General features: G+C 47.6%; 1 protein-coding gene across 1 annotated transcript in view; it reads right to left on the bottom strand.

Annotated features, from left to right (window-relative positions):
- HMCN2 (hemicentin 2) overlaps nt 1-12593 on the bottom strand; it is a 168191-nt gene that overhangs the window by 135007 nt on the left and 20591 nt on the right. Inside the window, exons 4-6 of the mRNA XM_012555391.2 lie at nt 8163-8233; nt 6762-6920; nt 5761-5883 (exon numbers count right to left, since the gene is read on the bottom strand). Coding sequence (XP_012410845.2) covers nt 5761-5883; nt 6762-6920; nt 8163-8233 — 353 coding nt within the window. The remainder of the gene's footprint in view (nt 1-5760; nt 5884-6761; nt 6921-8162; nt 8234-12593) is intronic.

Below are 12593 nucleotides of genomic sequence, written 5' to 3'. Positions count from 1 at the left end.
TGAATTGTTTATGGATAAGATGTTGTTATGGATTGAATTGTGCCCCCAAAACGTATGTGTTGAAATCCTAACCCCTGAATCTGTAAATATGGCCCTGTTTGGAAATAGGGGTTTCTTTTGTTATGTTAATGGTCATACCAGAATAAAGTCAGTCTTAAACATAATCACTTCTGAATTATAAAAAGCACAGAATACATGCAGAGACACACATGGGGGAAGAGGAAGACAGTCAATGGAGACAGACATACCACAAGTCCAGGAACTCTAAGGATTTTGGGCTACTAGAAGCTGAAATAAACAAAGAAGGACTTCCCTCTAGATCTACACACTGAATTTGGACTCCTAGCCTCCTAAACTGTGAAAAAATAAATTTCTGTTCTTTAAAGCTACCCACTTGTGGTATTTGTTACAGCAGCCTAGCTAAGACAGGTGTCATGATTCGGCAAAAAGGTTAGAGAGAGACAGATGAAGAAAGCAGAGAAAAAATATTAACAATCATTAACAATCATCTAGTGAGTAGGTATATTCTTTTTTACTTTTCTGTATCTTTGAAATTTTTCATAGTACGTTTTTTTAAAGTAAAACCCATTTAAAAAGAACAAGTATGTCATGATTTTAATATACACCTAGGCAAACACACCGTTTCCTGTTGCTGGTCATCTCCAGCCAAGCGAGAATGGCTTCCTGGAGTACTGTTTTTAGAAGAAATGCAAGGCCACATTCAGCCTCAGTCAGAAAAAGTTTTGTGATTGATTAGCAATGTCTGCCATGGATGTAGGATTAGAAAGTGGTGTCTTACACGCTACGTATTTGCCATTCTTCTAAATCATAGTCCTTCAGCTCTGCCTACCATGTGATCTTCCATGGGAGAGAAGGGGAAAAGAAGGGAATTGGAAGAATTTCTCAAGATTCAGAATATTTTTTATTCAGACTGAACTGGAACACATGTATCTAAAAGTTTGTGGCTAGACTTCAGCTATCAAAGGATAAGAATGCTGTGTTCTGAAAAGTCATCTGTTGTTATACTTGGAGCTACTTCATTCTTTTGTGTTGCCTAGCTTTCTAAGTAATGTTTCTTCTGAAAAGGTCCCACCTGCCTTCGCTGAGGAATGGGGATAAGGTACTTTCTCCATGTGGGGGAGGGCTGGTAGAAGCAGCAGCGAAGGAATCCCAGCTGGAGAGGCAGATAGAAGCTAGCCAATAAGCGAGGCAACTCCCCTGACAGCAAAGAAGCAGCTATGACCACTGCCCTCTTCCCCTGGGGCTGGGGTTTGTCAGGGACCAGAAGGAAATTGTAACTGAGCAAAGCTAACAGAAGGTGGTGGCAGCACCAGTCAACAATTACCCAGACAAGTCACACCCGCTACTGTGTTGCAACTGTCACTGCAAGCTTGTTCTAGGATGTTCCAATGGAAGGAAGATGCCCAGGAGTTCAGGCTACTGAACCAAGGAGAGAGCTGAGACCCAAGACAGAATGCCCATGACCTGACCAGTAGGTGGGCCTGCCCTGCAAGAACAGCACCACTAGGGAGTTGGGGGCTGACCTTCTTGTCCTCAGCAAAGCTAGTCTCCCTGTAGGCCCAGGCCTGTGGGCAAGGCCTTCGGAACCTTGTGATGCCCCCGGGGCTCCAGAGAGGAATCTGGGGAGCTTTCTGAGCAGAGAGCCTTCGTTAAGCAAGTTCAATGTTTATTTGCCGAAGGCAATGGCTTCCAGATGTTAGCGGGGTGAGGGGGATCTGGGATCAGCGATGCATTCGGGCTCATCTCTCTGTCTCTGATGGGGAAGGAACAAAAGAATCTGGCACTGTTGTCCTGGCCAGATGGCTGCCACTCTGCCGTTCTCGGCAGATAAATCATCCCCTGTGGCTCCTCCTAGGACACTTGACAGCCATGGCTGCTGAAGAAGCAGAGGGGGGAGTCAGGAGGCCAAATGGGCCACAGGGCTACAGATCATAAAACTGAGGGGTTGGGGTTTGGGGGCCCTGTGTCAGGAAGATCGGTGTGGAGGGTCAGAGAAAGAACACAGCCTGGGGCTCTGCCTTTCACCAGCTCGAACCCCTGCACACTCGTCCAGGCTTTACCTTTCTGAGAATCTTCTCTAGAGAGAGCTCCCACTCTTCAGGGGCATCCATGGAACTGGGGGCATATTCTGGGCCCCACATAGCGTACAGCATAAAGGGCTGGAATTACGGCAATATTAATGACTCTCACCAAAGGCTTCCTGGGTGCCCAGCTCCATGCCTCAGTATCCCTCACCATCATCTTAGGAGGTAAGGGCTCTTGTTAACCCAACTTTGCACACAAGGAAACTGAGCCCAGAGAGGTAAAGTACTGTGCTCAAGGTCACACAGCAGGCAGGTGGCAGAGCTGGGGTTTGAAGCCAGACATCTCACCCTGGAGTCCAAGCCTTAATCACTCCACAGCACAGCCTCCCTCTGGGGTGGGTCGGGGGGGATCCACAATGAAGTCATCTCCCTGGCCTGCACCTCCTTATCTGTTAATTGGAACCACCTGGTCAGAAGCTCCCCTGCCCCTCTTATTGTCTTAGAAGGTGTTCACCTTTCCCTCAGTTGATAAAGGAAATATCTGGGCAATCTGCAGTATCTGTACCTTTTGGTGCTAGACATGGGAAGGGCCCCAAGCCCCAAGAACTGGCCTTGCCGGTGTGTGTGTTGGTGGGGGGAAGAGGGAGGATGCAGAGGAGAACGAGAAGCCCAGAGCTCTCCTTACAAGAAGACAGAGAGGACCTCTCAGGACCCAGGGAAGGCTGCAGGATGATCAGGTTTTTCCAGCCCTTCTGACCACACAGCTAGCTGGGTGCGAGCTGGGGGAAGCCTGCGGGATGCAACATGGGGACAAGGGGGCTCCTGGACCTATCTAAGTCTTGATCAAAACTGCATGCCTTTGGGACAGGCTCAAGGAGCCACGTTGCCCGCCTCCACCACAGTTCCGTCTGTTTGAGGATGGTAAAACTCCACATTCCTCCTTCCAGGAAGGAGGGGGTCTTCACCTTCTTTTAGTTACCCTGAAACTCCGAAAGGGGCTCCTGGTACTAGTGAGGCCAACTCCACTACAGGAAAAACCTAAATGCTCAAAATCATTGGGAACTAAGCTTGAGCGATTACCTCCTCCATGCTAAGCACCTTTAGCTGCACCTGGCACACAGCAGGTGCTCAATAAATGAGCAGAACAGATAATGCAATATGTGCAGCTCCACAAAAGGACAAATACTGTATGATCCCACTTATGTGAAATATCTTGAATAGGCAAATACATAGAGGCCAACGCTTATTAGTGGCTACCAAGGGTTTGGGGGAGGAGGAGATGGGAGATACTGCTGAACGGATACTGAGTTTCTGTTTGGAGTGATGTAAAATTTTTGAAAATAGATAGTGGAGATGGGTGCACATGGTGAACATAATTAATGTCACTGAACTGTGTACTTAAAAATGGTTAAAACAGTAAACCTTTTGTTATATATATATATATATATTTTTTTTTTAATGCCACCCCTTCCTACCACACTGGACACATTTTGAAAAGGTAAAAGGCCTAGCTGCACATGCCTGGTTTGAGGACTTGTGCAACTTCTGAAGAGTCCTTCTCTCAGCTGGAGTCCCCTTGGCTCTAGTGAAAGCACCATTCACCTCTCCTGGGGGGGATGCCCACAGCCCTGGCTGCTCCAGCCACTTTCCCCAGGCTTGCCGGACGTCTGAGAACATCTGGAAGGAGCCAGGTCCAGTCCAAGGCATTAAGCTAACGAAGGACAGAGCTCCGTGTCCAGGAAGGAGAAGGATCCAGGCGCCTACTCGGAGGAGCCAGTCCTGGTCACCGGCAGCCCTATTGAGTCAGGCACAGGCTGCCCCGCCAGGTTCTCAGAGCAGGTCAGGCAGCAGAGCCAGGAGCCAGTGGATTCGGCCCAGATTCCCTGTATCCAGGGAGAGACCAGGAGCTCCAGCCCTACACCTCCGCAAGCTTTCCTCCACCGACCTGCCTGGCTGCCCCTCCGTCTGATTAGCCCTGGCAGGAACTGAGTTTCCGTGCAAATTGTCCAGATCAGTCTCCCCAAAAGCAAGAACCAGGTAGACCCCTTGCTGCAAAATGCTTCCACCCTCACTTGGCAGCTCAGTGCCAGGGTAGGCTGACATGCCAAAAAATAAAGCCTAGTGTGTTGCAGAGAACCATAAACGCCATCTGTAAACAGGGAGTTAAGACATGCTAATCTAAACACAGCCCTGGAGACCATCCTCAGAGTTCATAAATATAAAACGCATGAAATCCTGGCCTGGAGGCGACAACAGGGCTGGCTCAAGGCCAAGGCTGCCTCAGAGCCACTGTTTCTCGCCTTCCTCTTCAGGCCCCAGGCTCGAGCGACCCATGTCCATCCAGTCACCAGCTACTTACCAAGCACCTGCTACACACTGGTTGCTGTGCTAGGTGCTGGGGACACAGTGGCCAGCAGGACCCACGATGGTGCTGCCCTTGGGGAGCTACAGCCTAGTGACATTAAAGAATTGTATTATTGTAAAATTACATAAAGCAGCACGGAGAGCTGGAGAAGATATGAAAGGAGATTTAATCTTGACAGGAAATCAAGGAAGGTCTCCCCCAAGAGGAGACATTTCAGCTAAGACTGGGAAGATGCGAAGGAGACAGAAAAAGAGGACTGGAAAAAACACTAGTCATGAACAAAGGCCCTGGGATGGGGAAGAGTAATGGACATTGAAGAAAAAGCAAAGAGGCCAGTAGTGGATGGGGAGGAGAACACACGAGATGAGAGAGGAGGAAGGTCCAGATCAGGGCCTGGGCATTCTACAGGGTTCAACAGGAAAGGATTTGGTTGGATTTGCTTTAGAAGGATCCAGTGGTATTCAGGAGCCAGCTCACATCAGCTCATGGAAGTCAATTGTCAGCATCACCTCCCAACTCCTCATCCAGTGACTTCATGATGGTAGCTTGCAATTGGCCAAGGCGGGAGTATTTACACCATGAAAATGGGCATCTTTGTTCTTTCCAGAAAGATAGTTGTTAAACATTTATCCATATGTCACTGGAAGAATTCCTCTGGCTTCTGGGAAGGAATGGAAGTGTGAGGGAAAGAGAATGTAGGGAGATCCCTGAGAAGGCAGAGGGAGCGGGAGGGGAGGAAGAGCAGGCATGTGGTCCAGGAGCAAGACCAGAATGCAGACACCTGGTTAGCACCAGACTCTGAGTGAATCTAGACCATCAGCAGCCCTGCACCTCAGGCCACAGAGCTGAGCCAGCTCCAACCCACCAAACCCCCAAGCAGGATTTTCTGTGCCAGCAACAAAGCCAGAATCCAGTGACCCCTCCCCACCCCTCTGGCGACACTCCTCCTCCCACCCTTGAGTTCCCTGACTCTAAAGGAAGCTCAGAAGGAACCCCACACCCACACTTCTGCCAGACTTTGCTAGTTCCTTCCCACCAGGCTGGATCAGCTGAGGCACCCAAGCCAAAACCCAGGTTGCTTCTTTGACCCTCAGCCTCTTTATCTGAAAAATAGGAAAACCCATAGTACCTGCCTTGGGTAGGTGGGAGGGTTGGGTGAGAGGATGCTGTAAAGCCCCTGAGCACAGCACACCCCGCTCCTGCCTCCAGGTAAAAACTAAGCACTGTCAGCTATGATTTCTCCTCAATCATCAAGCAAAGCCACTCAGAGATGCAAGATGCTCAGTGTCCTCACCAGCCCCAGGAAACAGGCTGAGGAGGTCAGGGGAAGACGCTCCCTCCCTGGCTCACCTCAGTCACTTGGTGCTTGTCCAAGTGGAACACCTGCCCAGAGCTGGCGGCAGCAATCTCCTCGAAGGCCAGGTAGCCAGGATGAGTACGGTCACCACAGTCTCCCGTCAGCACAAAGACCACCTGGAAGAAAGACGTGCAACCTGACTCACAGCTTTCCCAGCCACCTATTTCAGGTGTCAGTGGCAGGGTCTGAGCCAGGGAGGAGTGACCTGGCAGAGCCATTTCCTCTCTCTGGGCTCAGGTGACCCATCTATAAAATGGAAATATTAATAGTACCCATCTCATGGGGATCAGGAGCTAATGCAGGTCAAGTGCTCAGCACAAATCCAGGATGACAGTAGGTGCTCAATAAATGGGAGCTGTTATTAAATCTATGACAAGGAAGAGAATAGAAACCAGCTCATCTCTGAGTGGCCCCTAGAGGCTGCAGAGTTAGAAGAACCCCGGAGAACTCCAGTTTGCTGTAGACGCAGGAGCAGAGAAGCTACCCCAGCCCTCAAGGTCTTCACCCTAGGAAGTCACAGGGGCCAGTCCTTCTCCCTTTCCCTGCTTGCATCCCTTCCCCCAGCCCTCACTGGAAAGCAGAAAGCAAAAACCAGAAGACCCTGACACATCTTCCAAACCCTGAGACCACGGGAACAAGGTGACATGAGCTGCAGAGACAACGAACAGAGGTCACGCCAGGAGGAAGATGGATTGCGCTGACTTTGACAGGGTGTAAAAGGAGAAGGGTGGTGTGGTCTTTATCAAGAGTATCCCTCGCCAGAGAGGCTGTAAGCTTGGCTTCCGGGCAGAGGGCCCGGAGGATGAGAACACACTTGGAATTCACCAGACCTGCTTGGTTCGTTCGCGTGGCTCACTGGCCGTGGTTGTCGAAGAAAAGCACCCAGCCCCCTGCCTCCAGGTGAGGGCTCAGGGCTGCCCAAATGGGAGACCTTGCTTCCTTGAGACCCTCTTGAGGGCCCCCAATGCCAGCCCTCCAAGACCAGGTGGCTCACCTGCGATTGTTTAAGCTGCAGGAGACGTAGCACCTCTTCCTTCTTGTGATAGTCCTTGGCGCGGGCATCAGAGAAGACATAGATGAAAGAGCCTAGGTTGACGACCTCCACAGCAGCTTTGATGGCCCCCACGCTCATTTCTGGGCAGTCACCACCTCCCTGTAGGACAGGAGAACGTTGGCAGCTGCTGCCCACCTCCTCTAGTTTGGGACCTCCTAAGCCATCAGGAGTTAGGGAGCCCCAGCCACGGGCCAGGCCACAGCCCCAGCCACTCCTTCCCCTGAAACACAATGTAGCATCCAGCCAACTTTGACTTAGGACAAGCAGCATCATTCATCCATCTATCCACACAAGAGTGACATGCTCCCCACCTCCTGGAATCTAGTACAGGAGGCAGACATGACATCAATAATTAAGCACGCATGATTATTTAATTACCATTGTGATGAGTGCTACGGTGGGGGAGGGTGTGGGCGGGGATAGGGAGCCATGAGAACATCGAAGAAAGCGCCCAAAGAAGCCATATGTAAGCCAAGGCTTGAAAGATTGGAGGGGTCAGCCAGGAGAGGGGAGAAGTGGGCACTGGGGGAGACGAAAGCATTCAAAGTCACCTTCACAAATCTTGTAGCCTGCCCTGGTACTAATTCCAAATAAATACACACTCTCCCCTCCCTGCCCACCTGGTGAGAGCTCTCTGTGAGAAGGGAGCACCTCTTCGTCTTGCCCAGGGTTGTATCCCCAGCAGCAGGATTTGACAAGGCCATTTCTCAGCAAACGTTCTTTCCTTGGTTCACTCATTCACCCCACAATGACTTACTGTGCCCCCTGCATGTTTCCAGCCCTGTCCTAGGCCCCAGGGGATCCAACAGTGAACCAGACTGATATGTGTTGTCCCTGCCTCCAGGAAGCTCATGGTCTCAGTGGGAGCCGGGGAGGGAGGCACCGACACTGAACCAGGGCACTCAGTGTGGCAAAGCAGCACAGGTGGCCACGGGGCAGCTGACTCAGTCTTGGGTCTGGTCGTGGGGGCTGAACTGACCCATCTCAGATCCTCCCACAGCCACCACACACACTCTAAACTGGGCATTAATGCCTCTCCCCCTTTCGCCTTCATCGTTCATTCGCTACATAAAAAAGCACCTACTATGTGCTAGGCACAGGTGCTGCTGTAGGTGCTTGGTTCACTGAATGAAGGAAGGAACTCCACCAAGTACAGAATCGCCAAGACTCCCAAGCTGGGCAGAGCTGGGAGGCAGGTCATGACAGGTGGAGGAAGCCGCCATCTTGGCCTCCGGGAGGGGCAAAAACCTTCTTCTTTGGTGTGGGCTAGGAAGGACAGCACAGAAGACAAGCAGCCTTGGAAAATGGCATAGCCAGCAGTCAGGGGAGGGGTTAGCCCACCTGCACGTAGAGTTCTCTCAGCTCCCTCTGAAACACCACTGGATCTGCCGTGAGGGTCACTGGGCCAATATCTGTGGGGAAGAGAGGGCAAAGCCAGGTGGGCTGGGACTCCCAGATACAGAGCCCCAGTGGGCCAGGACAGCAGTTACATTATTTGCGATCGGAGGAGAGAGGAGCTGAGGCCTGGGCCTCAGAAACTCCCACAAAAGAAGAGATAAGAGAGCAGCTTCCAGGGCTGCCCTTCCAAGGACCTTGCCTGCAAAGGAAGTGCAGACCAGTCAGTCTCCTGTCCTGCTCCAAACCAGGGCCTCAAGTTTGAGGGGAGTCCGGAGATGAGGCCAGAGGGGTAAACCTTCAGTGCCTCTCTCAGAACAGCAGTTCCCAACTTGTTGTGACCAAGGCTCCCTTACAGCCTCCCCTCTACCATCTCACTCACCCTTTACTCTCGGTGGGAAAAGAATTCTAGGAAGACAAAGAAACAAAGAGACAAATAATCAAAATGGACCACAGAGCAACTACCCAACACCAGACTGTCAATAAGAGCAAAACCTCCTGGAAACTCAATGCATATATTAGCTAACTTTGAAAGAGGAGCAATTAAAATCACAAAGATTGACAGTACCAAATGTTGACGAGGATGTGAAGCAACTGGAACTTTCATGCACTGCTGATGGGAATGCAAAAATGGTGAAACCACTTTGGAAGACAGTTGGAAGTTTCTTTAAAAATTAAACATACACCTATGATATGATCCAGCTGTTCCACTTCTAGGTATATACCCAAGAGACATGAAAGCGTATATCCACACAAAGACTTGCACAAGAGGGTTTATTTCTAACAGCCAAAAACTGAAACAGTCCAAATGTCCATCAACAGGTGATGGATAAGCAAACTGTGGTATAATCATATAACCCAATACTATTCGGCAATAAAACAGAACGAACTACCGACACAGGCAACAACATGCATGAAGCTCACAGACATAATGCTACACGAAAGGAGCCAGACACAAAGAGTACACACTATAGGGTTCCCTTTATAGGATGTTCTGGAACAGTCAAAATAAATCTAAGGTGAAAAACATCAGAACAGAGGTTGCCTGGGGGTTGGAGAAGATTGACTTGGAAGAGATACAAAGGAACTTTCTCAGGAGACAGAAATATTCTATATTATGATAGGGGTGTGGGTTCCACAGATGTATCCATTTGTCAAAATTACACAGATAAAATTTGTGCATTTCAATGAGTGTAAATTTTATCTTATAAAAAAGGAACTATAAAAAACGATAATTGAGTAGGGGGTGGGGAGTGGGTAGAGGTACAGATGAAACAAGAATGGCAGGATTTTTTAAATTAATTTTTATGTTGGGTGATGGATACATGGGAATTCATTATACTACTCTGCTTACTTTGTACATATTTGAAAGTTCATGTAATACAAAGTTTTTAAAGACTAGTAGTAATTGAGGAAACCCTGGTGGCATAGTGGTTAAGAGCTATGGCTGCTAACCAAAAGATCAGCAGTTCTAATCCACCAGGTGCACCTTGGAAACTCTATGGGGTAGTTCTACTCTGTCCTGTAGGGTCACTATGAGTCCGAATTCACTTGATGGCAATGGGTTTTTTGGGTTTTAGTAATAATTGAAGACCACAGCCAACCCAAGACATTGTTAGTGCACTGAAAAGAGCTAGAATTCCAACTAGCCCTGTGGATGTGTATACAATGGGGATTTTGCAAGGTTGCATGGACATGAGATTTATTAGGCAAATATTTAATTTGAGATCTTAGGGAATGCAAGTAATGGCCTATTTTTAGTTTGTGAATTCTAAATTCCAGTCACCCTAAAAAGAAAACCTCCATACTCGGTAATTACTCAGCAGGCCCCAGTCCTTCTTAGAAAGGGAAGCCCATGGAATTATTCAGAATTCACCGACAATTATGGGCATACTTCGGAGATACTGCGGGTTCAGTTCCAGACCACCACAATAAAGTGAATCACATGACTGTTTTGGTTTCCCAGTGCATATAAAAGTTATGTTTACACTATACTGTAGTCTATTAAGCGTGCAATAGTATTATGTCTCAAAAAAAGTCCATATCTTAATTTTAAAATATTTATTGCTAAATAATGCTAACAATCATCTGAGCCTTCAGCGAGTCATAATATTTTTGCTGGTGGAGGGTCTTGCCTCAAAGTTGATGGCTGCTGACTGATCAGGGTGGTGGTTGTTGAAAGTTGGGGTGGCTGTGGAAATTTCTTAAAATAAGACAACAATGAAGTTTGTCACATCAATTGACACTTCCTTTCATGAAAGATTCCTCTGTAGCATGCAATGCTATTTGATAGCATTTTACCCACAGTAGAACTTCTTTCAAAACTGGAGTTAATCCTCTCAAACTCTGCTGCTGCTTTATCAACTAAGTTTATGTAATTTTCTAAATCCTTTGTTGTCATTTCAACAATGTTCACAGCATCTTCACCAGAAGTAGATTCCATCTTAAGAAACCACTTTATTTGCTCATCCATAAGAAGCAACTCTTCATCTGTTAAAGTTTTATCATGACATTGCAGCAATTCAGTCACATCTTCAGGCTCCACTTCTAATTCTAGTTCTCTTGCTATTTCCACCACATCTGCAGTTACTTCCTCCACTGAAGTCTTCAAGCCTTCAAAGTCGTCCATGAAGGTTGGAATCAACTTCTTCCAAACTCCTGTTAATGTTGATATTTTGATCTCCTTCCATGTATCACGAACGTTCTTTATGGCATCTAGAATGGTGAATCCTTTCCAGAAGGTTTTCGATTTACTTTACCCAGATCCATCAGAGGAATCACTATGGCAGCTATAAACTTAAAATGTATTTCTTAAGTAATAAGACTTGAAAGTCAAAATTACTCCTTGATCCATGGGCTGCAGAATGGATGTTGTGTTAGCAGGCATGAAAACAACATTAGTCTCCTTGTATATCTCCATCAGAGCTCTTGGGTGACGAGGTGCATTGTCAATGAGCAGTAATATATTGAAAGGAATCTTTTTTTCTCAGCAATAGATTTCAACAGTGGGTTTAAAATATTCAGTAAACCATGTTGTAAACAGACATGCTGTCATTCCGGCTTTGTTGTTGCATTTATAGAACACAGGCAGAGTAGATTTAGCATAATTCTTAAGGGCCCTAGGATTTTCGGAATGGCTTCATCTTAAAGTCACCACCTTCGTTAGCTCCTAACAAGAGAATCAGCGTGTATTTTGAAGCTCTGAAGCCAGGCATTGACTTCTCCTCTCTAGCTATGAAAGTCCTAGATGGCATCTTCTTCCAATATAAGGCTGTTTCATCTACATTGAAAATCTGTTGTTTAGTATAGCCACCTTCATCAATTATCTTAGGTAGATGTTTCGGATTACTTGCTGCAGCTTCTACATCAACACTTACTGCTTCACCTTGCACTTACACGTTACAGAGGTGGCTTCTTTCCTTAAGCCTCATGAACCAACCTCTGCTAGCTTCAGACTTTTCTCCTGCAGCTTCCTCACCTCTCTCATCCTTCACAGAATTGAAGAGAGTTAGGGCCTTGCCCTGGATTAGTTTTGGCTTAAGGGAATGTTATGGCTGATTTGATCTTCTACGCAGACCACTAAAACTTTCTCCATATCAGCAATAAGGCTGTTTTTCTTTCTTATCATTTCTGTGTTCTCTGGAGCAGCACTTTTAACTTCCTCCAAGAACTTTTCCTTTGCATTCACAACCTGGCTAACTGTTTGGCACAAGAGGCCTAGCTTTCAGCCTATCTCCACTTTCAACATGCCTTCCTCACTAAGCTTAATCTTTTCTAGCTTTTGATTTAAAGTGAGAGACATGAGACTCTTTCTTTCACTTGAACACTTAGAGGCCATTGTAGGGTTATCAACTGGCCTAATTTCAATATTGTTGTGTCTCAGGAAATAGGGAGGCCTGAGGAGAGGGAGAGGGAGAGAGACGGGGGAATGGCTGATCAGTGAAGCAGTCAGAAAACACACAACATTTATCGATTAAGTTCACTGTCTTATATGGCCACAGTTCGTGACACCCCTGTGATGGTTAAGATTGTGTGTCACCTTGGCTGGGCCATGATTCTCAATTGTTTGGCAGTTGTATAATGTTGTGATCACTTCCCTGTTGAGATTTGATATGTGATCACCCCCATGATGGGATCTGCTGTGAGTAGCCAGTCAGTTGAAAGGGAGCTTCCTTGAGGGTGTGGCCTGCATCAAATATAAGCCTTGGACATTCTGGCAAAGCTCAGGGGCTTTTTGCTCACTCTGGATCCTGCAGCTGGCTTCTGTTCATCTGACCTGCCATTCTCAGGACTTGAGCTAGCAGCTTACCTGCAGTCTTTCTGCTGATCTTGGGATTCATCAATCTTTGCAGGCTATGAGTAAGAGCCCTGCTCTCT

Source organism: Trichechus manatus, unplaced genomic scaffold (genome assembly GCF_000243295.1).
Source record: "Trichechus manatus latirostris isolate Lorelei unplaced genomic scaffold, TriManLat1.0 scaffold00038, whole genome shotgun sequence".
NCBI classification, from domain to species: domain Eukaryota; kingdom Metazoa; phylum Chordata; class Mammalia; order Sirenia; family Trichechidae; genus Trichechus; species Trichechus manatus.
Note: the sequence above shows the minus strand (reverse complement) of the source record. Positions and strands in the feature narration are given on the sequence as shown.